This window comes from Hylobates moloch, unplaced genomic scaffold (assembly GCF_009828535.3).
Source record: "Hylobates moloch isolate HMO894 unplaced genomic scaffold, HMol_V3 SCAFFOLD_13, whole genome shotgun sequence".
In the NCBI taxonomy this organism is placed as follows: Eukaryota; Metazoa; Chordata; class Mammalia; order Primates; family Hylobatidae; genus Hylobates; species Hylobates moloch.
In genome coordinates, this window is record NW_026652288.1 from 49,163,230 (window position 1) to 49,190,897 (window position 27,668).

A 27,668-nucleotide genomic window follows, 5' to 3' on the forward strand; every position below is an offset into this window, starting at 1 on the left:
TTTTGTCTGCAAGGGAAACAGACTATGTGTGGCTCGGTGGCTGCCCTCCATCTCCCAGGAATACGAAGCCTAGGAATACACCCAGAGCAATCCTGAGAATCTGCCCTTAGTCTGCAGGCATTGGTGCAGAGCCCACTTGCCTTGCTTCCAGCGGTGCAACCTGCGGGAATCCCATTCCCACACGCGGAGGGAGGGGCCTTTAAATGGCGCGGCCAGTACTTCCTTAGGACCGCCTCCTTGGAGTCGACGCAGCGCTAGCTGGACTGGCTCGTCTCTCAGCCAACCGCTATTTCTTTTCCTTCCCGTCTCTTCCCTGGTGACCCAGGAAGTGGAAGTAGGCCCAGGTCGGCGGCGGCCGCGGGGACGGAAGGCGGAAGCAGAGCGTGAGCGGGAGGCGGAGCCGGGAGAGCGGCTCTCGTAGCTCACCATGGCCCCAGGCCGGGCGGCTCGAGGGGGAGGAGTTACCGCCGTTCTTCGGTACGTCCGTTTTTTTTTGTTTGTTTTTTTTTGTTTGTTTTTGTTTGAGATGGAGTCTCGCCCTGTCGCCCAGACTGGAGTACAGTGGCACGATCTCGGCTCACTGCAACCTCCACCTCCCGGGTTCAAGCGATTCTTCTGCCTCAGCCTCCCGAGTAGCTGGGACTACAGGTGCGCGCCACCACGCCTGGCGAATTTTTGTATTTTTAGTAGAGACGGAGTTTCACCATATTGGCCAGGCTGGTCTTGAACTCCTGACCTCGTGATCCGCCCGCCTCGGCCTCCCAAAGTGCTGGGATTACAGGCGTGAGCCACGGTGCCCGGCCACCTTTGTCCCTTCTACACAGCCGGTGGGTTCCCTGGTAGTCTTTCTTAGGGGCAGCCCTAAGCTCCGCCCCCAGATTTTCCTCCAGGGCCGCATGGCCCCCACCCTTTACTGGAAGTCTGTGGCCCCCTTTCCGGCGGTCTTTCCCATTTTCCTAAGAGTGACCCACCCTCCCCCGACCACATCCTTTACGGTACCTCCCTGTTTCCCTGATTGAAGGTTATAGTTTTCTGGGGAAAGAAGAAAAACTTAAGTGATTTGGAGGAGAGGGGAGGGAGCAAGCAGGGTTGTGGTGAGTCTAGTTTTGGCTTACTGCTAGGAATAGCGAATGCCCCAAAAGAACTTGGGAAAACGAGGGAGGTGGATGCATTAAATGTGTCCACTATTTAAGATTGTTTAATTCCTCTCTTGGTCTCATCCTTGACTGTTTCCACCTTGATATCTGTTACAGGCATCAGAACACACCATGATGGCTGTGACCTAAGACCCTCAGGAAGCCCCGGGGTCATGGCCCAGAAGCACCCCGGAGAAAGAGGGTTGTATGGAGCCCACCACAGTGGTGGTGCCTCCCTCAGGACTTTAGGACCCTCCGTGGACCCTGAAATACCTTCATTCTCAGGACTCAGGGACTCAGCAGGGACTGCTCCTAATGGTACCCGCTGCCTCACAGAGCACTCTGGTCCTAAGTACACACAGCACCCAAACCCAGCCCATTGGTTGGACCCAAGCCATGGCCCCCCAGGGGGTCCAGGACCACCTAGAGATGCAGAGGACCCTGATCAAAGTGAGACGTCTTCGGAAGAAGAGTCAGGAGTGGACCAGGAACTCTCAAAAGAAAACGAGACTGGGAACCAGGAGGATGGGAACTCTTTTCTTTCCATTCCATCTGCTTGCAACTGCCAGGGAACACCTGGAATTCCAGAAGGGCCTTACTCTGAGGGAGGAAATGGTTCTTCTAGCAACTTTTGCCACCACTGTACCTCTCCAGCCTTGGGGGAAGATGAGTTGGAAGAGGAATATGATGATGAAGAATCTCTCAAGTTCCCCAGTGATTTTTCACGTGTGTCCAGCGGAAAGAAACCCCCATCCCGGAGACAGCGGCACCGCTTTCCAACGAAGGAGGATACTCGGGAGGGTGGACGTAGGGATCCCAGGTCCCCTGGTCGACATAGGCTGGGTCGGAAACGAAGTCAGGCAGATAAGCGCAAAGGCCTGGGATTGTGGGGAGCCGAGGAACTATGTCAACTTGGACAGGCAGGCTTTTGGTGGCTGATTGAACTGCTGGTATTGGTGGGAGAGTACGTAGAAACTTGTGGCCATCTCATCTATGCATGCAGGCAACTGAAAAGCAGTGATTTGGACCTTTTTCGAGTTTGGATGGGAGTGTGGACAGGGCGGTTGGGGGGCTGGGCCCAGGTCATTTTTCAGTTTCTAAGCCAGGGGTTTTACTGTGGAGTAGGACTGTTTACTCGTTTTCTTAAGCTGCTGGGTGCTTTGCTGCTCCTGGCTCTGGCCCTTTTTTTGGGCTTTCTACAGTTGGGATGGCGGTTTCTGGTGGGACTAGGTGACCGGTTAGGCTGGAGGGATAAGGCCACCTGGCTCTTCTCTTGGCTGGATTCTCCAGCCTTGCAGCGTTGCTTGACTCTGCTGAGAGATAGCAGGCCATGGCAGCGGCTGGTAAGAATAATTCAGTGGGGCTGGCTGGAGTTGCCTTGGGTCAAGCAGAATATTAATAGGCAGGGGAATGCACCTGTAGCTAGTGGGCGCTACTGCCAGCCTGAAGAGGAAGTGGCTCGACTCTTGACCATGGCTGGGGTTCCTGAGGATGAGCTAAACCCTTTCCATGTACTGGGGGTTGAGGCCACAGCATCAGATGTTGAACTGAAGAAGGCCTATAGACAGCTGGCAGTGATGGTGAGTACCCTTCTGTTTCCTGTTCCTCTCTTTTGTTCCCATATTTTGTTTTTGTTTTTTGAGATGTAGTCTTGCTGTGTCGCCCAGGCTGGAGTGCAGTGGCACAATCTCAGCTCACTACAACCTCCGCCTCCTGGGTTCAAGCGATTCTCCTGCCTCAGCCTCCTGAGTAGCTGGGATTACAGGTGCACGCCACCATGCCCGGCTAATTTTTTTTTGTATTTTTAGTAGAGACGGGGTTTCGCCATGTTGGTCATGCTGGTCTCGAACTCCTGACTTCATGATCCACCCGCCTCAGCTTCCCAAAGTGCTGTGATTACAGGTGTGAGCCACCGGTCCCGGCCTGTTCCTATATTTTCTATTCCAGTTTTAGGGAGAGTGGAATAAAGGGAAGGCAGACTAGAAAGTTAACGGGTAGGTGAAGGTTAACATTCTTTTTTTTTTTTTTTTTTTTTTTGAGACGGAGTCTCGCTCTATCGCCCAGGCTGGAGTGCAGTGGCGTGATCTTGGCTCACGCAAACTCCGCCTCCCGGGTTCACGCCATTCTCCTGCCTCAGCCTCCCGAGTAGCTGGGAGTACAGGGCCTGCCACTGCGCTTGGCTGACTTTTTGTATTAGTAGAGACGGGGTTTCACCGTGTTAGCCGGGATGATCGCCATCTCCTGACCTCGTGATCTGCCCGCCTCGGCCTCCCAAAGTGCTGAGATTACAGGTGTGAGCCACCGCGCCCAGCTGGTTAACATATTCTTAGGAAAGAGTCATAAAGACTTTTTGGGCCAGGTGCAGTGGCTCACACCTGTGATCCCAGCACTTTGGGAGGGCAGGCTTGGTGGCACATGCCTATAGTCCCAGCTACTCGGGAGGCTGAGGTGGGAGGATCAGTTGAGCCCAGGAGGTCGAGGCTGCAATAAGCCAGGATCATGAACCTACAGTCTGGGCAACCAAGCCAGACCATGTCAAAAAAAAAGAAAAAAAAAAAAAGATATTTTCCCCTCTACTATGGGATCTGATCTTCCTTCCATTTTGTTTCTTTGTCATGAGATATATTTTTTGAACCTGGTGTATTAGGCAGTGTAGAACTCACTCACCTGGAATATCTAGGTGAAGTCCCTCTAACTAGAGTGGGAAAAAGACCTATTCAGAGAGCACCTCAGTTGGTCGTCCCTGAACAAATGAGGGTTTTCTTTTTTTTTTTTAAACATGGGGTAACCCAACTATTTCTCCCAGAGAAACAAATATGGACCTAGTGTGGGAGGGTCAGGGAGTGCATGTAAGTATTTTAGCACCAGGTAGGAGAAAACAGGCTGTTTCAAGATCAGCAACTCAGAATAGGAGAGGGAAAGAAAATGGAGGTGTATGCATATGTATGTCATACATGAAAATATGGTTGCTTTTATTGATAAGAGGGTGTGCAGGGCCAGGCGCGGTGTCTCACGCCTGTAATCCCAGCACTTTGGGAGGGTGAGGTGGGCAGATCACGAGGTCAGGAGATCCAGACCATCCTGGCTAACATGGTGAGACCCTGTCTCTACTAAACATACAAAAAAATTAGCCGGGTGTGGTGGCGGGCGCCTGTAGTCCCAGCTACTCGGGAGGCTGAGGCAGGAGAATGGCGTGAACCTGGGAGCAGAGCTTGCAGTGAGCCAAGATCGCGCCACTGTACTCCAGCCTGGGCGATAGAACAAGACTCTGTCTCAAAAAAAAAAAAAAGAGGGTGCGCAGATGGCAGTTGTCATGCACCTTATGCTTGAGGGAAATGGTTTAATACAAGCATGCAATCAAATTGCATTAGAAGTAGTTATTAGGTTGATATTAGATAACGGATTGTTACTGCTATTTTTGTACAAATAAAACTATTATGAATATAAGTAAGGTGTGTAAATTGGAGGCCTACTTACACTGGAGTGTATGGAGCTGGACTGGTAAAACATCAGTGTGCAAATTACCTCAATGGCTGCATGACACCAAAGAGGAATGGGCAACTAAAGTTTCCATTAATGATTAAAGGTACAGTAAACCACCACACCTGTAACTTACCAAAGGACTGAATTAATTTGGTGGGAAATGTATGCCCCTTAGTAGGTAGCTTGGTATATTCTTTTTTTTTTTTTTGAGACAGGGTCTCACTCCAGTTCCCCAGGCTGGAGTACAGTGGCAGGATCTCAGCTCATTGCAGCCTTGATCCCCCAGGCTTAGGTGATTCTTCCACCTCAGCTTCCTGAGTAGCTGGAACTACAGGCGTGCATCACCACACCCGGCTAATTTTTTGTATTTTTAGTAGAAATGGGGTTTCGCTATGTTGGCTAGCCTGATCTTGAACTCCTGGACTCAAGCAATTTGCCTGCCTCTGTCTCCCAGAGTGCTGGGATTACAGGCGTGAGCCACTGGGGTTGGCCTCTGCTGTATTCTTAGAGTGGGTAACAATTGTTTACTCTCATTGTTACTAATTCTACTAGTAGTAGAGCTCTTTTCTTACCTTCTTTTAGTAGACATCCTGTTTTGGAGAATATTATTAACAAAAATTCTCATTTTTAATTTCTCTTAGAGATGTAGTTAAATTCCCCTACCCTCAAAACATCTATCCCTATACCCCAAAGATCTCTCTTGTCCTGGACCAGATTGTCTCTGAGCTTTTATTGAACCTCTCACTGCCTTACTAAGCCCTAGTGTGAACATGACTAAAAGGCTGTTCAATTAGCTTGGGAATGTGGGAAATTTAACAGCATTTTAGTTATTTGGCATCAGTCAGGAGACTAGCTTTATCTCTGCATTTCTGGGGAATGGGGATGGGTACAATCAGGAAGCTGTAGGAAGAGAGGATATTACTTGTCTTGGAGAGAAGGCTGAAAAGTACATAAAAAGTCTCTGAGACCATGATATGCTATTTCATTTCTGGGACTGAAAGGCATATCACTGTAGGAAGTTTTGGCTATGAGAATTTTTTAGTTAAAAAAGAAAGAGTTTCAAGATGTAACATCTTTGGAACTCTTATTTTATGTGCCAGAGACCAACTGTCCCTATTCATCTGGGATTGAGGAATTTCTAGAGGCATGGGACTTTTTAGTGCTAAAACTGGGACAGTCTCAGGCAAACTGGGATGATGAATCCACCGTAGTACCTGACTCTTTGCTACATACTTAATATATATTCTTATTTAATTCTCCCAACAATCCATGATAGATATTCAGGCTGGGTGTGGTGGCACACGCCTGTAATCCCAGCACTTTGGGAAGCTGAGGTAGGCAAATCAGTTGAGGTCAAGAGTTTGAGACCAGACTGGCCAACTAGATGAAACCCCGTCTCCACTAAAAATACAAAAAAATTAGCTGAGCGTGGTGGTGCATGCCTGTAATCCTACCTACTAGACAGGCTGAGGCAGGAGAATTGCTAGAACCTGGGAGGTAGAGGTTACAGTGAGCTGAGATCGTGCCACTGCATTCTAGCCTGGGCGACAGAGCGAGACTTCATCTCAAAAAAAAAAGAAAAGTTAGATATTCAAGGTAATATAGCTAATTATAACAGAGCCATGAATTGAACCAGATCTGCAGAGCCAGAGCAATTAATCATTAAGCTACATTGACTCTTCAAAAGGGTGATGAAAGAGAACCCTTTGATATGAGAATAAACTCAAGGTGGGGAGAGGGTTGGAATGGATTTGTAATGACATCTGTCTTGGTAGGTTCATCCTGACAAAAATCATCATCCCCGGGCTGAGGAGGCCTTCAAGGTTTTGCGAGCAGCTTGGGACATTGTCAGCAATGCTGAAAAACGAAAGGAATATGAGATGTAAGTTGGAGATGGGAAATCATCAGATAATGGTAAATGAAAAATCCTCAATAGCAGAGGCATCTGGACTTGGGGGTGGAGGCTCGTTGAGATGGAGAGAACTGAAGTCACTTGTCTTTCTCGCTAGACAGGGGCCTCAAGAGGCCAATTGATATGTCTTCCTTTGTCCCTCCCTCAATACCTTCTGGACTTACAAAGCATTTCTTCTATTAGGAAACGAATGGCAGAGAATGAGCTGAGCCGGTCAGTAAATGAGTTTCTGTCCAAGCTGCAAGATGACCTCAAGGAGGCAATGAATACTATGATGTGTAGCCGATGCCAAGGAAAGCATAGGTATGAAATAGAAGGAGAGGGATGGGACAATCACAGCTCAGGGATTATGTAACCAACGATCTTCCTAGTGAGTACTGGTAATTATGAGTTACATCTGTATCTCATAATTAGTAAAAAGACCCTTAAGTTTCTACCTTTGTCATATTGTCAATAGATTGACAATTTTAATTAGCACTAAGAAAAATTAGCTTTAAGATAGAACGTTGAGGGGATATGAAATACTAAGTGGGGTAATTTTAGATGTTTCAGCCCTATTTGTGAATAATAGTAAGACTACTAGCAGTGCCCTAGGTAGGCTTGACAAATTAAGGAACTATCCTTTTGTTGGTTGCAGGAGGTTTGAAATGGACCGGGAACCTAAGAGTGCCAGATACTGTGCTGAGTGTAATAGGCTGCATCCCGCTGAGGAAGGAGACTTTTGGGCAGAGTCAAGCATGTTGGGCCTCAAGATCACCTACTTTGCACTGATGGATGGAAAGGTGTATGACATCACAGGTACTCTCTGTCCTCTAGAAATACAGGCTCATACTTCCTGATCTTTTATGTGCTCTAAACTGCGATGTTTTGGCTATTTCTCATGTTTATAGAGTGGGCTGGCTGCCAGCGTGTAGGTATCTCCCCAGATACCCACAGAGTCCCCTATCACATCTCATTTGGTTCTCGGATTCCAGGCACCAGAGGACGGCAGAGGTAGGTGGTATTTCTGTCAATAATCTATCCACTATTTCAGTTTTGAAAACGGTTTCAGGTGACCTGCTTTTTAGGACACCAGGGGCCTTGTTTTCTAGGAAGTTTGGGAACTGATAAGTATATCTAACTTAGGTAACCATATGACTCTAACATCTCTTGCCTTATTTCTTGTTTTACCTCAGAGCCACCCCAGATGCCCCTCCTGCTGATCTTCAGGATTTCTTGAGTCGGATCTTTCAAGTACCCCCAGGGCAGATGCCCAATGGGAACTTCTTTGCAGCTCCTCAGCCTGCCCCTGGAGCCACTGCAGCCTCTAAGCCCAACAGCACAGTACCCAAGGGAGAGGCCAAACCTAAGCGGCGGAAGAAAGTGAGGAGGCCCTTCCAACGTTGACGCCCCTTCTCTTTCCTCAAATCAATGTCAGGGAGTCAAAAGGGCTGTGTACAGCACAGGATGGAGTTTGATTTATCCCTCCTCCCCCAACACCTAGGAACTGAATCTTTTTTTTTTTTTTTTTTTTGAGATGGGAGTCTCGCTCTGTTGCCCAGCTGGAGTGCAGTGGTGTGATCTCGGCTCAACTGCAACCTGTCTCCCGGGTTCAAGCAATTCTCCCATCTCAGCCTCCCGAGTAGCTGGGATTATAGGCACGCACCACCACACCTGGCCCAGCTAATTCTTTTTTGTGTTTTTAGTAGAGACGGGGTTTCACCATGTTGCCCAGGCTGGTCTCGAACTCCTGAGCTCAGGTGATCCAACCGTCTTGGCCTCCCAAAGTGCTGGATTACAGGCATAAGCCACTGCGCCCGGCCTGAATCTTGTCTTTTGACAATACCAAAGAAATAGGGGGTAGCTAGAGTAAAGAACCTAGGGCCTGGACCTGGGCTGGACAGTATATCCCTTTAGGTGTGGGAACTGGGTATTTCCCTGGGGTCTGTATGCCTTTGTCTTGTCATTTGCTTTTAGGGCAGATGACACTTTTTCCCACACTTTTAAAGCTACAAGTCTGTCTTCTTTCTTGACCCATTTCAGGAGGCAGCCCTCTCCTTTACCCTGATATAATATTTAAAAGACAGAACAAGAAAGCATGTAGCCCTAATGATAGGAGATTACTGCATAGAGTTCAGAGTGGAAACTGAATTTTCCCTCAACTTTCACTTTGTGGGTAAATCACCCAATTTTAGGCTCTTTTCTGCAAGGATGGCCAAAATTAATCATTTTTAAAAAGTAGATTCATGCCCACTGCTCTTGGGTGAGGGGGAAGAATATGGGGGTTCCCAGAAGCCCCCATGTGATCCAAGGGTTTGTATTTTTTTTTAAGTTTGTTCATATTTGTATGTACATAACTATTTAAAGCCAGGGGATTATCTTTCTATAAATGTATAACTGGCAACCGGTATCTTCCCTCTTTGTTGCCCATATAGCCGGAGCCCTTTTTCTCATTTGAGAATCCCTTCCCTACTAAGTGTTAAGCTTAGAGTGAAGGGCACCTCCTACTGGACCAAAGGAGAGGAGATTGGAGAATTGTTTTAAGTTTTATACATTAGGTCAGTATTCCATCTTCCCACCCCCAGCTTTATAAGGACAGCTCTCTACCCTTCCTGATTAAACTGCAGCTATAGCTGAAAAAAATTATTGTAAGAAAAATACACAGCAAAACAGAGCTGGAAGGTGGTAGGTGTAAAAGATATGGAAAGATGTAATCACCAAACAAGCTGCCCAAATGGCTTCCTGCTATGGAGGAGAGTGATTTGGCCCTTACCTCACCTGCCTTCCTGATTCAAAGAAACTTGCCACTAGCAGGACTGGGCCCAGGAGCCCCATTTGCCAATCTCTTCTCTTCTTGGGAGTCTGGGAAAGGTTGTATAGTTCTCAGTCTTTCAAGGTGCAGAAGACAGTATGGAGAATAAGAGAAGGATGTTTTATAGTCCTCTGTTTCAGTGCCTTCCCCATGCCCATGGAGCTGTCCCAAACCCCATCACTCAGTATTTGTTGATGCCAAAGACACGAACCCCATGGAACTGGGGCAACTTCGGCAGCAGTACACTTAGCAATGAGGCTGTGTTGATGAGGAAGTGTGCAGCATCATACTTGGTATAGAAGCTGGCCAGGAGATAGCTGGGGAGAGAAAAAAATAGGGTGACTGAGGTTGGCCTTCTCTATCCATATTCTTTTTTTTTTTTTTAAGAGACAGTTCTCCCTATGTTTCCCAGGTTGGAGTGCAGTGGCTATTCATAAGTGTGATATGTGCAGTACAACCCCAAACTCCTGGGCTCAAACAATCCTTCTGCCATAGCCTCCCAAGTAGCTGGGACTCCAGGCATGCACCACAGTGCCCTGCTCTTTCTCTTCTATTTTAAATGACCAGTTTTATTGTATATAGTTCTAGATTATCTAAAACTATTCCAGCTATATCAACAGCATTTACTTTGGGGTTCAGGAGATAGCACCTTTTTTTTTTTTTTTTTTTTTTTTTGAGACAGAGTCTGGCTCTGTCCCCCAGGCTGGAGTGCAGTGGCACAATCTCGGCTCACTGCAAGCTCCGCCTCCCGGGTTCACGCCATTCTCCTGCCTCAGCCTCTCCGAGTAGCTGGGACTACAGGCGCCCGCCACCACGCCTGGCTAATTTTTTGTATTTTTAGTAGAGACGGGGTTTCACCGTGGTCTCGATCTCCTGACCTCGTGATTCACCCGCCTCGGCCTCCCAAAGTGCTGGGATTACAAGCGTGAGCCACCGCGCCCGGCCCAGCACCTTTAACTGGAGACTATAAGTCAGTATCTGTTAATTGTTAATGACATGGCAAATGACGGCTCAAGCTATTTCAGTCTGTATGACTGTTACAGTCCTCTTTGCTTCCACTCCCTACAGTGTTTTTGAAGATTAATATCAGTTCTGCCTTTATTTACTTCTTTTGGCAGTGTAAAATCATTTGGTTTTATTTGGCACTTATCTTTTCTCAGTCCCTTCATTTCCTTACTACCAAGGAGGCAGCAAGGAATGCTTGATTACAGTATTGACTGTAATCTACATTTTACTGCTCTCTGTAGACTTAGAACTAGTATACCATAATATCTTCAAAGGGTTTTAGATGGGTAGTCTGCTTTTTAACAGCTTCCCTGTGGGCCTTTCTACCTGGCTCTTGGAGCTCTTTCTAGCCCAGCATATCTCATTTCCCCCATAGACTCACAGCACAATAGGAGAGATGCTGAGGAACTTGCGGGAAGAGGTAAACTGGAGCCCATAGTCCATTTGCTCCCAGTGTGTCAGTAGCCGAGCCTTTCCTTGGTCAGGAGTCTCAAAGGGTGTCCCTTTCACCGTATGAAGGAAGACATACATAGCCTGGGAACAGGGAAGGTGGCAGTGTGAGGGGCAGAAAGTAGTTCTTCAGTCAAAGAAGTATGTTAAGATCCCAAAAGGAACACATAAATCCCCAAACAATTGGTGATTTTATTTTGCTTTTGGTTGGGAAACGCTGGGGTAGGTACAAGGGTGTGGTTTAGTGCTCACCAGGTTATGGATAACGTTGGTCAGGGTCCAGACAACAGGAATGCTGAAGAAGGGGATGCTGAGTAGAACCACATGCAGCAGTCCTACCAAGATGATGTAGGCCAGCCAGATGCCTCGGCTATTCATCACTCGAGTGTTGGGGTTTACTTCGCTGTGTGCTACCCCCACATTCATCCTAGCCATAATGGGGGATCAGGCAGGAGTCCAACTCAGTTTTTTCTCAACCCCTCTTTGAGCTATCTCCCAGTTGTCTCTCAGGTAGCCCCAATCCCCTGAACTCTATTGGGAATGAAGAACTTACCCATCACGCAGAAAATAAAAACTGAAGACTTGGGGAAAACTTTAAAAGACAAGAAGAGTCCTCACTACATTTTAGAGACATAGTCATTTTTGCTCTGATCTTTACACTTCAACTGTAACATGAAGGTGTATGTGTAGGTTTGGGGCACTCACTTCAGAGAGCAAGGGAAATACGAGTATCTGACTTTTCTGAATAAGTTAATAACCATGAAGAGGTCACATACACCCAGAATTCCAGGAGAAAGTCATGGAATCATCAAAGAACCACTAAGAAGGGATGACAGAGTAAAGCTCACTCTGGTCTCCACTTTGCTCTCTGGGGTTTGTCCACCCTCCCTCTCACCTCCGTGGCATGTAAACAGTCTGCATCCCCATTACTTCTCTCAAGCGTGGGCACAACAATTTGCCCACGGCTTCTGGACTGGGTTAGGAAGGGACCTGAGCTCAACGCCTCGAGAGCTGGAGCCTTGGCTCTGACTCCAGGGGCGGCAGTGATTATCTGAACTCGGATTTTTAAAATTGTGGTAGCTCTAAAGCTGATGATGTCTGGTTAGGAAGCGGCTCTTGCCCGCCCCAGCCCCGCCGCCAGTTCCTTAAGCCCGCCCCATGCCCCTCCCAGCTTCCTCCTCATGTTCATCGGTTTTTTCAGGGCTCCCTTCGGCGCTCCCCTCTCAGTATTTAGGTCACCGCTTCCTCGGCGCCCCTTTCGCCTCCCACCATTTTTCCTCAGCAATCCTTACAGTCTTCGCAGCCCCTACCTGCCAGCTCAGATCCCCGTCCGGCTATGGGCGCGGCGGCGGCTACCACACCTGAAGTCTCCAGGAAGTAACGCCTCCCCGTCTGCCCCTTTCCTATTGGAGGAACAGAATCAGCGCTGCCACCACCCATTGGTTGATGGTCTGTAATGCAGACGCACAGTTGGTTGCCATTTCTGTCGTTCGCAAGATGCAGTGCCCGCCCCTCTCCCTGTTCCACCTTTTGAAAGAAGTGAGGAAAGCTGCCGAGAGAAGTGAGAGCGACGCCAGCTATTGACCAATGGGAAGAGCTGATGGTATGGCGTGGGAGCAAGAGTGACAACGATTGGTCAGCCTTGCATCTCTACGCCTAAGGCGGGAGCTCCTGGAGGCGGAGGCAGCGGGTGGGGGCATAGTGGAGTGAGGGGTAACAAGATGGCGACCGAGACGGTGGAGCTCCATAAGCTAAAGGTACCGTGAATCGGGGAAGGGCTGAGTTGGACTTTTCTAGGAACTGAATTTTACAGGGTAGCTTGCGCCTTCTCCTACGTCTTCTCCGTGCAGCCTTTTCCACTTCGTTTCTCGGCTCCCGCCGTAGCTCTTTTGTACCACCCTTCCACACTACGCCTTCCCTAATTTCCCATTTCTCCTCACGGCTTTACTGCTATATTTATTTGTTATTTCTGCTTCCTTCATCATTATATCGTCCGTCACCCTTCCCCACCGGGTTGTGTAAGTGCCTTCTACCTGTTATACTCTTCGTTGCTTTTCAGGGCTGCATTACGTCAGTTGGTCCCTCCTCTTTGCCCCATGTCGGACCCAGGATCCGTTTTTCTTCCCTGGGATGATGTTTCCAGTCTGTCGTCCGAAGCTGAGATTTCCCTGTTAGCAAATGGTGGCATTTTTGTGTATTTCTGTCTAAATAGGTACCAGACACTCAGAAAATACTTCCACTCCCCTTTTCTAGGTGGGATTACGCCCCAAGCCGAATTTTGAAACCAGGGAGAGGCCTCTCAGAAGATCGGTCTCGCCTTAGAAGCCTGGGGTTGAGGAGGTCTTGAGAGTAGTAGAAGTACAGACACCTCAGATTTAAAAGTTTTCGAGTTCTCTCACGCGGCTCTCGGCCCGCCAGCCTTCCTCACACACCATCTCCAACCACCAGAGAGAACTCATACCTGCAATATTTGGGAAAAAACAATTCCAAGGTTAAGATTTTATCTGTTCCATTTCATGTCTCGGATAGGCCCTGCATCTCCTGGTGTTATCATTGGCTGGCACTAAATCACAGAAGCTATTTTAAATTGTCTTATGAGAATCTTGGTAGTTTTTTCACACTTAGATATATAAAAAAGTTAAAAAATACATTAAAAAGAAGAAAATTTTAAAAAGTATTTCTTTTAGGGTAAATTAAGATATCTTGATTAATTGTCTGTTTGTGGTTTCACAAGTAGTTTTCCCATTAGATGTTTTGGACAGACCAGGCTGATACAGCTGAAGCTGAAAAGTGATCCTTTAAAGCTTGAAGAGTTTTTTTGTTTTTGTTGTTGTTTAAGACAGCTTAAGGGTAGTAAGGGTAGGGAGAGGACCCTTCTTTAGTCACTTATTGGTTGACCCCAATTCGTCTTTCTGTGAAAGCTGATGTTTTTCTTACTCTTGGATTCTAAACTCTATTAGTGGGTTTTTGTGTTATTCTGGAGTTATTGTTAACTTGATGGTACTAAAATGCATAGACTATATCAGTGGTCTCCTGATATTTATTGTGATGAGTTAAAAAAAATTGAGCAATCATCTCCACTTTGTGTATATATACTGTACTTATAGAAATTGTATACTTCCGTACTGTTATAAAACATAACACAGAAAAGGAATTTTTGAATGAGATAAAAAGGAACTATGAATAGAAGAGCTAATATTTTCTTCCTATTTGTCCTATTTTTGCAATCCCTGGAGTAAGTCACCAGCTGCCCGATGACTTACTTGCATTTATAGATTGTGTTGGTTTATGGAGTTCCTCCTTCCGTCAAATCTGTATTTATCAGGTCTATATTAAATTTGTATTTGATTGGATAAGTAATTTTTACATAAAGTCCTCTGACCTGATTTCAGTGTTACAGTCTAAGAGAACATTAGGCACTCCTGACAGCCTAAAAAGGACTCGCTCTTTAATCACATTTGCTTGTCTTTGCTTTTTCTCTAGAGTACTTCTTAACCTTTTGGAGGTCACAGATATCTTTGAAACTCTGATGAAAGGTATGGACCCTCTCCCCAGAAAAAGGCATGTACACATATTTTGCATGCAGTTTGAGGGGCTTCATAAAACTACCTTGTAGCCCTGAGGAGTCCATGGACCTCTGGTTAAGAATTCATGCCTTTAGCTGGGCGTGGTGGCTCATGCCTGTAATCCTAGCACTTTGGGAGGCCTAGGTGGGCGGATTGCTTGAGGCCAGGAGTTTGAGACCAGCCTGGGCAACATGGCGAAACCCTGCCTCTACCAAAAATGCAAAAAATTAGCCAGGTGTGGTGGCAAGTGCCTGTAGTCCCAGCTACTGAGGAGGCTGAGGCACAAGAATCGCTTGAGCCCAGGATGGAGGTTGCAGTGAGCCGAGATGGTGTACTGCACTCCACCCTGGGGGACAGTGAGACTCTGTCTCAAAAAGGAAAAAAAAACTCATGCCTTTGATTCTGATTTTTAGGACAGTTAATGTTTGGTTCCATTGGTGATCTTGATGCAATGATCTTGACTTCTGGGTTGACTTGGGGTTTTATTGCCTTTAAAAAAAATCTTGGCTGGGCACAGTGACCCACACCTGTAATCCCAACTCTTTGGGAGGCAGAGGCCAGGAGTTTGAGACCAGCTTAAGTAACAGAGTGAGACCCTGTTTCTACAAAAAAAATTAAAAAATTAGCTGGGCATGGTGGTGCACACCTGTACTCCCAGCTCCTCAGGAGGCTGAGGTGGGAGGATTGCTTGAGCCTGGGAGGCTGAGGCTGTGGTGAGCTGTGTGATAATTGCTCCACTGCACTTCAGCCTGGGTGACAAAGGGAGACCTTGTCTCAAAAAAAAAGAAAATAAAAAAATCTCTCCATTGTCATAAAGAGAATTTTGGGCTTTGGTATGGAACCTCAGGGGAAGAGAATACCTTTTGAAGCAGGAAGGAAACATAGTATGTGTCTGAGTTGATATGTAATGTTATATCAACCGCAAATTTCTGAGGATTTTGTAGAAATGCAGTCGTTCTTTTTTTTTTTTTTTTTTTTTTTTAATTGAGATGGAGTCTCGCTCTGTCGCCCAGGTTGGAGTGCAGTGGCAAGATCTCAGCTCACTGCAACGTACGCCTCCCAGGTTCAAGCGATTCTCGTGCCTCAGCTTCCCGAGTAGCTGGGATTACAGGCACGTGCCACCATGCCTGGCTAGTTTTTGTATTTTTAGTAGAGACAGGGTTTTACCATGTTATTGGTCCAGCTGGACTTGAACTACTGACCTCAGGTGATCCTCTTGCCTTGGCCTCCCAAAGTGCTGGGATTATAAGCATGAGCCACCATGCCTGGCCCATTTAACACATTTGGAAAGAGAGATTGAACTGTGGATGAAAATGGCTTGAACTGTAACAGTATCGGATATCCCGTCAAACATCAGAAAAGGAACTATTGCAGAGGAGAGGAGAAAGTGGTAGTAGTGTCAGAGTGTTGAGAATAGTGAGACATTTGTATTGAAAAGTGAAATGAGGAAATACATTGGTAGTTGAAGATAGTTTGGAAAGGAAAATAGGTAAACTATAAAGGTAAATCACAGTGATATTGAAAAGGGCTTTCTAAGTTATATAAGAACTTCTGGCCTTTGTCATGTAGTAAGTAGGGCTGGGAGCCTTTGGAAGTTGGAAAGGAGGAGCTTGATGTGATCAGCTTGTATTCTCTTGGCGGATGGGATTTGTAGGGGGAGCGATTTCACCACTTAGATATTTATTATAGGAGTCATTCCCCTGCTTAAAACCTTTAAATTATATCCCTGCCAGTCTCTCCAGGATAGTTACTAACACTTCAACTACTGTGGCCTTATTTTATTTAATTTCTTCAGAATGGTTGTCTTCATCAGTTGCTAACACTTAGCATTTGTTATGTGGCAAAGCACTGTGAAGCCATTTACATACACTAACTGATTTAATTCTCATAATAATCCTATAAGGTAAATACCTGTATTATCCTCATTTGAAAATAAGAAAAACTGTAGCTCAGAGAGAGTAACTGAGTAACTTGCCTTAGGTTGCATAGCTAAAATGTGGTATATTAAATCCAAGCAGGCTGGGCACAGTGGCTCACCCTTGTAATCCCAGTACTTTGGGAGGCCGAGGCAGGCAGATCACCTGAGGTTGGGAGTTCGAGACCAGTCTGACCAACATGGAGAAACCCCATCTCTACTAAAAATACAAAATTAGCTGGGCGTGATGGCACATGCCTGTAATCCCAGCTACTCGGGAGGCGGAGGCAGGAGAATCGCTTGAACCCGGTAGGCAGAGGTTGCGGTGAGCCGAGATGGCGCCATTGCACTCCAGCCTGGGCGACAAAAGTGAAACTCCGTCTCAAAAAAAAAAAAAATTCCAGGCAACCTGTGTCCAGAATTCATGTTCTAATCATTGCACACTGCTTCTCCCTCTTGCCTCAACCTAGAACCTTCACATATGCTGCAATTGGAGTTTTCTTTTGGCTGTAGTACTCCTGCGGCCCGTCCTCCCTAACACCTTTATCTAATTAATTACTACACCCCTTTCAGGTGTTTCACTCAAATATTATTTACCCAAGGAAGCTTTCTCTGTTCTATCCACAAACATGGTCAGGCCACTTTTTATATGAGACCCTGTATGTTCTTAAAAAATCAGCTAAACGTGCTGGGCACGGTGGCTCATGCCTGTAATCCTGGCACTTTGGGAGGCCGAGGTGGGTGGATCACGAGGTCAGGAGTTTGAGACCAGCCTGACCAATATGGTGAAACCCCATCTCTACTAAAAATACCAAAATTAGCCGGGCCTGGTGGCGTGCACCTGTAATCCCAGCTACTCGGGAGGCTGAGACAGGAGAATCACTTGAACCCGGGAGGCGGAGGTTGCAGGAGCCGAGATCACGCCATTGCTACTCCAGCCTGGGCAACAGAGTGAGACTCCGTCTCAAAAAAAAATCAGCTAAACACTATCTGATCATTGATTGGCTTGTTCCCTGCAAGATTGTAAGCTCGGAATGGGAAAGGACTCTATGTTTTGCTCATTATTTCCCTGTATCCAAGATAATACTTGATAATACAGTAGGTGCTCAATAATGATTTGTCGAGTGAATAAGCATGTCAAGACTTCAAAAGAATGGGAATGAATTTGAAAGACATTTAGGTTGTAGTAGAATTTCAAGTATTTATAGATCAGTTAGATATGGGAAAAATGAAAGATGACTCCAGGGTTTGGGCAGTGATACCTTTAGTCTGGGTTGGGAGGAGGAGAAGCCAGTTTTGCGCAGAAGAGGTAAGTTCATTTTGAGGCTTAGGTGTCTGTGGGACATCCACTTGGAGATGTCAGGTAGTCAGTTGGAAATGTGGGTCTTTCACTCAAGAGCTGAAAGCTGATGATGAAGACTTGGGATTTATTCAGAAAATATGGAGCACCTGCCATGTCCCAGTTACTGTGGATGCCAGAGATACAGCAGTGAACAAGACAGACAAAATCTTTGCTCTCATAGAGCTTGTATTTTACTGAGGGAAGGCAAAATAAAAAGTAAAATTTATGGTATGTCAAATAGTGATTGATAAGGCACATAGAAAAAAATAGGAGAAAGGAATAGGGAGTACAATGGGAAGGGTATTGTAATTTTAAATAGGGTGACTGGGGAAGTCCTCATTAACAAGGAGATGATTACAAAAAGAGTTGAAGGACGTGAAGGAATGAGCTATGTGCAAAGTGTTAGAGGAATAGCACAAGACCAGTTTGGCTTATCAGAGTGAGCAATGGTAATAAGGTAATGGTAGGGGAGGGCAAACCTGCAGGGCCTTTTAGGTGGTAGGATTCAGCCTTTTACCCTTAACGAGATAGGAAACCAATGGATGATGTTTGACTAGAGGAGTGACATGTTCTGACTTAAATTTTCAAAAGATCACTCTGTTACTTTGTTGAGAATAAGCTATAGTGAGGCAAGGGCTAAAGAATTTTGACAATAATCTGTATGAAAGAAAGACTAGAGTAGTAGCATTTGCAGTGGTGAGAAGGGTTTGATTCTGGATATATTTTAAAGATAATGCTGATAGACTTTGCTGCTGATTGAGATCAGGAAGTGAATTAGCCTTTGATATAAGTGGAATGACAAGAGGCCCTAAGAAGGAATCTTAGTGAATATTTACAGGTTTGGGTGGAAGCAAGGAGGCTGAGGAGGAGAGAGTGAAAGAAGGAAGTGCCAAGACTTTGGCAGTTAATATTGAGCATAAATCAGAGACACTTGAGCTGGCATATTGGCCTACTATTTACAAGCTGTGGTTTGTTTGTTTTTTGAGACAGTGTCTCGCTTTTTCTCCCAGGCTGGAGTGTAGTGGCACAATCAGGGGTCACTGCAGCTTCTGTCTTCCTGGACTCAAGTGATCCACCTCAGCCCCTGCTCCCACCCAGTAGGCGGGAGTACCGGGGCACACCACCACACCTGAACTGTGTATTAATTTTTTAATTTTCTGTAAAGACAGAGTCTCCCTGTGTTGCCCAGGGCTGGCCTCAAACTCCTGGCTTTGAGCAGTCCTCCCACCTCAGCCTCCCAAAGTGCTGGGATTACAGGCATGAGCCACCACACCTGGCCAAACTGTGTGATATTTAAGCAAGTTATTGGATTTCTTTAAGCCTAATTGTAATACCAACTGCTTAGGTTCCTTGTAAGGATTTTGAGTTCCCATCATATATATTATAGGTGGTATAAGAATTTACAAACTATACGTTGACAGAACATGAAAAAGATGACTTCTTTTCTTTTTGTTTTTTTTATTTATTTTTTTATTTTTTGAGACAGAGTCTCGCTCTGTCACCCAGGCTGGAGTGCAATGGCGTGGTCTTGGCTCGGCTCACTGCAGCCTCCGCCTCCCGGGCTCAAGCCCTTCTCCTGCCTCAGCCTCCCGAGTAGCTGGGATTACAGGTGCCTGCCACCACGCCCGGCTAATTTTTGTATTTTTAGTAGAGACAGTGTTTCACCACGTTGGCCAGGCTGGTCTCGAACTCCTGACCTCAGGTGGTCTGCCTGCCTCAGCCTCGCAAAGTGTTGGGTTTACAAGCGTGAGCCACCGCGCCTGGCCAACATGAAAAAGATTTCTGATAAAATATTTTAATCAAAATTTGACCGGGTGTGGTAGCTCACGTCTGTAATCCCAGCCCTTTGAGAGGCCGAGGTGGGAAGATCACCTGAGGTCAGGAGTTCAAGACCAGCCTGACCAACATGGTGAAATCCCATCTCTTCTAAAAATACAAAATTAGCTGGGCACAGTGGTGCACGCCTGTAATCCCAGCTACTGGAGAGGTTGAAGCAGGAGAATCGCTTGAACTGGAGAGATGGAGGTTGCAGTGAGCCGAGATTGTGCCACTGTACTCCAGCCTGAGTGACAAGAATGAAATTGAGTCTCAAAAAAAAAAAAAAGAGTTCAAGATCAGTTAACTAGAAGAAATCACAGGGCAAGCTGACCACAGTGGCTCATGCCTGTAATCCTAACCAACAGTTTGGGAGGCTGAGGCAGGAGGATCACTTGAGCTCAGGGGTTTAAGAACAGCCTGGACAACATAGTGAGACCTCATCTTTACTGGAAATAAAAAAATTAGCTGGCTGTGGTGGCACGCACCTGTGGTCCCAGCTATACAGGAGGCTGAGGCAGGAGGATCATTTGAGCCCAGGAGGTCGAGGCTGCAGTGAGCCATGATCGCACTGCTGCATTCCAGTCTGGGCAACAGAGCAAAACCCTGAGTCAAAATAAAAATAAATAGAAATCACAGGGCAATGCATGATTAATGTCAAATGTATGATGAGGGTATGTTGATATGTCCTTTCTCTGTGGGTTGGATAGGTAGAATGGAGAATGCTTTACTGATACTGAAAAATAAGATTTTTTTTTTTTTTTTTTTTTGAGACGGAGTCTCACTCTGTCGCCCAGGCTGGAGTGCAGTGGCGCAATCTCGGCTCACTGCAAGCTCCACCTCCCAGGTTCACGCCATTCTCCTGCCTCAGCCTCTCCAAGTAGCTGGGACTACAGGCGCCCGCCACCACGCCTGGCTAATTTTTTGTATTTTTTTTTTCTTTTTTTCTTTTTTTTTTTGAGGCGGAGTCTCGCTCTGCCGCCCAGGCTGGAGTGCAGTGGCGCGATCTCGGCTCACTGCAAGCTCCGCCTCCCGGGTTCACGCCATTCTCCTGCCTCAGCCTCTCCGAGTAGCTGGGACTACAGGCGCCCGCCACCACGCCCGGCCGATTTTTTTATATTTTTAGTAGAGACAGGGTTTCACCGTGGTCTCGATCTCCTGACCTCGTGATCCGTCCACCTCGGCCTCCCAAAGTGCTGGGATTACAAGCGTGAGCCACCGCGCCTGGCTAATTTTTTGTATTTTTAGTAGAGACAGGGTTTCACCGTGGTCTCGATCTCCTGACCTCGTGATCCGCCCGCCTCGGCCTCCCAAAGTGCTAGGATTACAAGCGTGAGCCATGAAAAATAAGATTTAAAAAATTTTTTGAATAGATAATCATGCACAAGTTCACAAAAGAGTATATGGTAAAAAGTTTCTTTCCTACACTTTTCCCAAACTAACTTCCTCTTCTCAGATTCAAGCAGTGTTAACTTACCTGTTTCTTCTCCAGGCATCTTGTTTATACACATTATACAGAGATGCGTGTGTATTATTTTTTACATTAATGTTAGTATCCTGCATAGAATATTCTATAACTCTTTTTTTTTTTTTTTTTTTGAGACAGGGTCTCCCCTCTGTCGCCCGGGCGGGAGTGCGGTGGTGTGATCATGGCTTACTGCAGCCTCAACCTCCTGGACTCAAGTGATGCCCCTGCCTTAGCCTCCCGAGTAGCTAGGACTACAAGTGTGCACTACCATGCCTGGCTAGTTTTTTGTTTTTTGAGAGAAAGGGTCTCACTGTGTTGTCCAGGCTGGTCTTGAACTCCTAGGCTCAAGTGATCGCCCTGCATCGACCTCCCGAAGTACTAGGATGACAGATGTGAACCACTATGCCTACCTAGCTGGTTTTTTTTGTTTGTTTATTTTCTTCTTGGGACAAGGTCTTACTATGTTGCCCAGGCTGGAGTGCAATGGCATGATCGTGGCTCATTCCAGCCTCAGCCTCCCAGACCCAAGTGATCTTTCCACCTCAGCCACCTGAGTAGCTGGGACTGTAGGCACATGCGACTATGCTCGGCTAATCTTTTTTTTCAATAGCCTTACTGAGATATAATTCACGTACCATACAATTCATTCAGTATACCTGTTAAAATATTTTTTGTTTGTTTTGAGACAGGGTCTCCCTTTTCACCCAGGCTGGAGTACAGTGGCGTGATCTCGGCTCACTGCAGCCTCGACTTCCTGGACTCAGGCCATCCTCCAGCCTTAGTCCCTCAAGTAGCTGGGACTACAGGCACATGCCACCACGCCTGGCTGTTTTTGTATTTTTAGTAGAGATAGGGTTTCAACATATTGCCCAGGCTGGTGTCGAACTCCTGGACTCAGGTGATCCGCCCACCTCTAGCCTCCCAAAGTGTTGGAGCCAAAACATTTCAAATCAAATCAAATCAATTTAGAAAAATGGGGTAAGATTTTATGTTCCTATTTTAAGTTTCGAAAGGTTTTAGTTCTGCTAATGTAATTGTGCTGAAATATGTGCAAAAAGAAATTACATCATTTTCAGCTATTTTATGTTTTTATTCATCTGTTTCTCATTTATTCATTCATTCATTCATTCTTTTGAGGCCAGGTATTGCTGTGTTGCCCAGGCTGGAGTACAGTGGTGTGATCACAGTTCATAGCAGCCTTGACCTCCCAGGTTCAAGCGTTCCTCCCACCTCAGCTTCCCTAGTAGCTGGGAACCACAGGTGTGTGCTACCTTGTGTGACTAATTAAAAAAATTTGGCTGGGCACGGTGGCTCACGTCTGTAGTCCCAGCACTTTGGGAGGCCGAGGCAAGTGGATCACCTGAGGTCGAGAGTTCGATACTAGCCTGACCAACATGGAAAAACACAAAATTAGCCAGGCATGGTGGCGCATGTGTGTAATCCCAGCTACTCGGGAGGCTGAGGCAGAATTGCTTGAACTCGGGAGGCGGAGGTTGCAGTGAGCCAAGATGGCACCATTGCACTCCAGCCTGGGCAACAAGAGTGAAACTCCATTTAAAAAAAAAAAAGAAAAAAATTGTAGGAACAGGGTCTCACTCTGTTGCCCAGGCTGTTCTTGAACTCCGGGGCTCAAAGCTGTCCTCCTGCCTCAGCCTTCCAACATGCAGGGACTACAGGCATGAGCCACCATGCCCAGCCTCTATTTCCCTTTTAAAATAATGTCCAAGTATATGAGAAGAACTCACTATATAACAAAAGAAGTAATACAACATTATGTAAAAGCTGTATGTAGGCTGGGCACAGTGGCTCACGCCTCACTACAAATGATAGATATAAATGTTAAGTGATCTGTAAGTGCTGGGATTGCATACGACTTTTATTTTCCTCTAAACTTTTCAGAATTTTCTAACTATTCTACAGTGAACATAATACTTTTATAACAAACAAAAAATTTAAAGTGTAATTAAAATCAAAAGACTTGTTCTCCAGGAAGTGGAAAGCAAATAACATATCAGTGTGAGAAAGATCAAGATTCTTAAAAAATTTTTTTTTTTTTGAGATGGAGTCTCACTCTGTCACCCCAGCGGAAGTACAGTGGCATGATCTCGGCTCACTGCAAGCTCCACCTCCCGGGTTCACGCCATTCTGCCTCGGCCTCCTGAGTAGCTGGGACTACAGGTGCCCGCCACCGCGCCTGGCTAATTTTTTTTTTGTGTGTGTGTTTTTAGTAGAGACGGGGTTTCACTGTGCTAGCCAGGATGGTCTCTATCTCCTGACCTCATAATCTGCCTGCCTCGGCCTCCCAAAGTGCTGGGATTACAGGAGTGAGCCACCACGCCTGACCAAAAAAAATTTTTTTTAATAGAGATGGCATCTCGTGGTGTTGCCCAGGCTGGTCTCAAACTTCTGGATTCAGGCAGTCCTCCCGCCTTGGCCTCACAAGGGGCTGGGATTGTAAGCATGAGCCACCAAGATCAAGATTGTTACTTAATAAATGGACATTAAAGATCACTTATAATGTTATTTAAGGTGTGGTTCACAGGCCTTGGGGTGCTGGTCCATGAACTAGCTGTTCCTGGTTAGTGGTGAGATAAATACAAAAATCGAGTGTAAGCTTTTAGAAAGTTTTATAGCAGTTTGATGACACTGCTATATCCAAGTGTATGCTCATTTTTGTAGTAATTGATTTTTATTGTTATTGCGAAAGTATTGCTCCATGACCTGATTGGAATATTGTAAAAAGCGACCTTAGCAGCCTACCTATTTAAAAGTACATTGAGCTGGGCACAGTGGTGTGTACCTGTAGTCCCAGTTGGAGGTTGGGGTGGGAGGATTACTTGAGTTCAAGGGTTTAAGTTCAGTCTGGGCAACATGGCGAGACAACTGTGTCTAAAAATAAAGAAAATAAAAATGCATTGATTTGTGAAACTGAAATCTGAGACCAGTGATTTAGTACTTAATAAATATAAAGCACTTATTAGCTGTCAAGCACTGTTCTAAATGCTTTATAAACTTTTTGATTTAAGGCCAGGCATGGTGGCTCATTGTAGGGACCAGCCCCACAGGGTCGGTGGGTCTCTCCCTGTGTGTGGCGACGAGAGAGTCTAGAAATAAAGGCACAAGACAAAGAGATAAAAGAAAAGGCAGCTGGGCCCGGGGGACCACTACCACCAATGCGCGGAGACCGGTAGTGGCCCCGAATGTCTGGTTGCGCTGTTATTTATTGTATACAAAGCAAAAGGAGCAGGGTAAAGAATGTGAGTCTTCTCCAATGATAGGTAAGGTCACGTGGGTCACGTGTCCACTGGACAGGGGGCCCTTCCCTGCCTGGCAGCCGAGGCAGAGAGAGAGAGGAGACAAAGAGAAAGACAGCTTATGCCATTGTTTCTACATATCAGAGACTATTAGTACTTTGACTAATTTACTACTGCTATCTAGAAGGCAGGGCCAGGTGTACAGGATGGAGCATGAAGGCAGACTAGGAGCGTGACCACTGAAGCACAGCATCACAGGGAGACGGTTAGGCCTCTGGATAACTGCGGGAAAGCCTGACTGGTGTCAGGCCCTCCACAAGAGATGGAGGAGCAGAGTCTTCTCTAAACTCCCCGGGGGAAAAGGAGACTCCCTTTCCCGGTCTGCTAAGTAGCAGGTGTTGTTCCTTGACACCTTTTGCTACCGCTAGACCATGGTCCGCCTGGCAGCGGGCATCTTCCCAGATGCTGGTGTCACCGCTAGACCAAGGAGCCCTCTGGTGGCCCTGTCCAGGCATAACAGAAGGCTCGCACTCTTGTCTTCTGGTCACTCCTCACTGTGTCCCCTCAGCTCCTATCTCTGTATGGCCTGGTTTTTCCTAGGTTATGATTATAGAGCGGGGATTATTATAATATTGGGATAAAGAGTAATTACTACCAACTAATGATTAATGATATTCATATATAATCATATCTAAGATCTATATCTGGTATGACTTTTCTTGTTTTATATTTTATTATACTGGAACAGCTCGTGTCCTCGGTCTCTTGCCTCGGCGCCTGGGTGGCTTGCCGCCTACAGCTCATGCCTGTAATCCCAACACTTTGGGAGGCGGAGGCAGGCAGATCACAAGGTCAGGAGTTCGAGACCAGCCTGGCCAATATGGTGAAACCCTGTCTCTACTAAAAATAAAAAAATTAGTTGGGCACGGTGGCGTTCGCCTGTAGTCCCAGCTACTCGGGAGGCAGAGGTTGCAGTGAGCTGAGGCCATGCCACTGCACTCCAGCCTGGGTGATACAGCAAGACTCCGTCTCAAATTTTTTTTTTTCTTTAATTTATGATTCACACCCGTAATCCCAGAACTTTGGGAGGCCAAGGCAGGTGGATCACTTGAGGTCAGGAGTTTGAGACCAGCCTAGTCAACATGGTGAAACCCTGCTTCTAGTAAAAATACAAAAATTAGCCAGGCTTGGTGGCACAATGCCTATAATCCCAGCTACTCGGGAGGCTGAGGCAGGACAGTTGCTTGAACCCAGAAGGCAGAGGTTGCAGTGAGCCGAGATTGTGCCACTGTACTCCAGCCAGGGCACCAGAGCAAGACTCCATCTCAAAAAAAAAAAAATTTTTTTTTAACTTAATCTTCATAACAACCCTATGAAATAGGTACTGTTATTACTCCCATTTCACAAGTAAGGAAACTGAGGCACAGAGAGGTGAAGTTATTCACATAAGATTACAAGCAGTAAAACTGGAATTCAAACCTAAGTAGTCTGGCTTCAGAGTCTATGCTCTCCAGTCACTCTGCAGTCATTTTTTTTTTTTTTAAACTGGCAAAAGCCTTAAAAATAATTTTTTTTTTTTTTTTTTTGAGACAGAGTTTTGTTCTTGGCATCCAGGCTGGAGCGCAATGGCGTGATCTCGGCTCACTGCAACCCCTGCGTCCCAGGTTCAAGCTGTTCTCCTGCCTCAGCCTCCTGAATAGCTGGGATTACAGGCATGTGCCACCATGCCTGGCTAGTTTTGTATTTTATATTTTTATTTTTATTTATTTTTTTGAGACAGTCTCACTCTTTCACCCGCTGGAGTGCAATGGCACAATTTCGGCTCACTGCAACCTCCGCCTCCCAGGTTTAAGCAATTCTTTTGTCTCAGCCTCCTGAATAGCTTGGTAAATATAGGCGCCTGCCACCATGCCCAGCTAATATTTGTATTTTTAGTAGAGACAGGGTTTCACTATGTTGGCCAGGCTGGTCTTGAACTCCTGACTTCAGTTGATCTGCCCGCCTAGGCCCCCCAAAGTGCTGGGATTACAGGCATGAGCCACCGCACCCGGCCTAGTTTTGTATTTTTAGTAGAGACAGGGTTTCACCGTGTTAGCTAGACTGCTGTTGAACTCCTGACCTCAGATGATCTGCCCGCCTTGGCCTCCCAAAGTGCTGGGATAACAGACGTGAGCCACTGTTACTGGCCTAAAAATAATTTTTAATGGGTGATTACCTACCATGTTCCTCAGTAGAGGTTGCTTTCAGCTTGTTGAGTTGGGCAGTTCTGTTCATAGCATCGCCGCCTGCCTGCCCCACTCACTAAATGCTTTGGTAGTCATTGTAGTATGTTTTATTTATTTTAATTATTTATTTTTGAGACGGAGTCTTGCACTTTCGCCCAGGCTGTAGTGTGGTGGCCCATCTCAGCTCACTGTAAGCTCCACCTCCAGGGTTCACGCCATTCTCCTGCCTCAGCCTCCCGAGTAGCTGGGACTACAGGCGCCCACCACCACGCCCGGCTAATTTTTGTATTTTTAGTAGAGACGGGGTTTCACCGTGTTAGCCAGGATGGTCTCCATCTTCTGACCTTGTGGTCCACTCGCCTCGGCCTCCCAAAGTGCTGGGATTACAGATGTGAGCCACCGCGCCCAGCCATTGTGATATGTTTTAAAAAACTCTCTACTCTTCATTATGAAATGCTCTCCTGGCTGAAAAACGTAGAGATGCAGAGCATATTCCATAGTTGTAAAATTTTTTGTCTATAGGAGTCTGCCTTTTGGCTTCTACTGATTGGTCATAGATCTGTACTTCAAAACAAAAAGGTCATCTTTCAGACCAAAGATCTATCTGTGTGTTGATCTGCATATAGAATTTCTGGAGCCTTTCCTGCTTGTTCTCCTGGGTCAGCATGTCGTTGTGCTTCGTAAAATAAGAGTATAGAGCCCAGTAAGGCCATTACATCGTTTATTATGGAGTCTATATTTCGGTTAGCTATGACTTATAGGTAGCAAATCATACTGTTAACCTTCTTTGCCTAAAATTCTGGTGTCTTTATCCTTTGAGTTACTATTGAGCCAATTCTCCCTTACCCAGTTTTTATATAACTGAAGTTTTGAATCTAAGTGTAGGAATTTATATGTATACCTTATTCCTTCTAAATTGAGTCTTTGTTTTGGCTTATTATTAGTCCTGAAGAAGTATTTTTTTTTTTTCTGTTTCTGTGTTGCATTTTTTAAGCTTAGTTATGTCAGTAATCCATCAATTCTCCTTCCTCCTATTGTCTGTAAAATTGATGAACATAGCTTTTATATCTTTAGATAAGTTACTGATTTTAAAATCTTCAGCAGAACTCTATGGTATGCCATTAGATATTTCTTCCCATTTTGACATAGCTCCTTTAATCAATTCATTGTTGACATTAGCTAATGCATCTACTTAATTCTATGGTGGTTAGACCAGTATGCATGTATATGGTAGATTGTAATAACGGATCTGGGATAATAAGTGGTAAATGGTTTTAGATCATTGGATTTTCTACTTGAAGGTTCA

General features: G+C 45.9%; 2 protein-coding genes across 5 annotated transcripts in view; one reads left to right on the top strand and one right to left on the bottom strand.

Moving 5' to 3' along the window:
• The first annotated feature begins 352 nt into the window (after positions 1 to 352).
• The window catches only part of LOC116480947 (SAP domain-containing ribonucleoprotein), an 80,625-nt gene continuing 53,309 nt past the window's right edge, over positions 353 to 27,668 (top strand). For 2 of the 4 annotated variants that reach the window (XR_009209510.1, XM_058427032.1), the window contains exons 1-7: positions 353 to 477; positions 1,254 to 2,716; positions 6,395 to 6,501; positions 6,715 to 6,834; positions 7,169 to 7,329; positions 7,422 to 7,524; positions 7,707 to 7,893. Coding sequence is in view for 2 of the 4 variants with exons in the window: in XM_058427032.1 (XP_058283015.1) it covers positions 1,310 to 2,716; positions 6,395 to 6,501; positions 6,715 to 6,834; positions 7,169 to 7,329; positions 7,422 to 7,524; positions 7,707 to 7,893 (2,085 nt within the window). In the remaining 2 variants the exon portion in view is untranslated. Of the gene's footprint in view, positions 478 to 1,253; positions 2,717 to 6,394; positions 6,502 to 6,714; positions 6,835 to 7,168; positions 7,330 to 7,421; positions 7,525 to 7,706; positions 7,894 to 12,318; positions 12,535 to 27,668 lie in introns of those variants that run through there. The other 2 variants (XR_004251388.3, XM_032173465.3) reach the window with 1 other exon arrangement.
• ORMDL2 (ORMDL sphingolipid biosynthesis regulator 2) lies at positions 9,424 to 12,285 on the bottom strand. The gene is made up of 4 exons (XM_032173466.2): positions 12,088 to 12,285; positions 11,030 to 11,204; positions 10,710 to 10,861; positions 9,424 to 9,639 (listed from the first exon to the last, which is right to left on the bottom strand). The coding sequence occupies exons 2-4, from the start codon at positions 11,201 to 11,203 to the stop codon at positions 9,504 to 9,506; spliced, it is 462 nt and encodes a 153-aa protein (XP_032029357.1). The 5' UTR covers position 11,204; positions 12,088 to 12,285; the 3' UTR covers positions 9,424 to 9,503.

Bases quoted from the DNA above. Each gene is read 5' to 3' on its own strand.
- ORMDL2 (XM_032173466.2), bottom strand. From the start codon at position 11,203: ATGAATGTGGGGGTAGCACACAGCGAAGTAAACCCCAACACTCGAGTG. The intron at 10,862-11,029 runs GTGAGCACTAAA...CCCTGTTCCCAG, and splicing joins CCAACGTTATCCATAACCTG to GCTATGTATGTCTTCCTTCA. The intron at 9,640-10,709 runs GTGAGTCTATGG...TTCTCTCCCCAG, and splicing joins AGCATCTCTCCTATTGTGCT to CTATCTCCTGGCCAGCTTCT.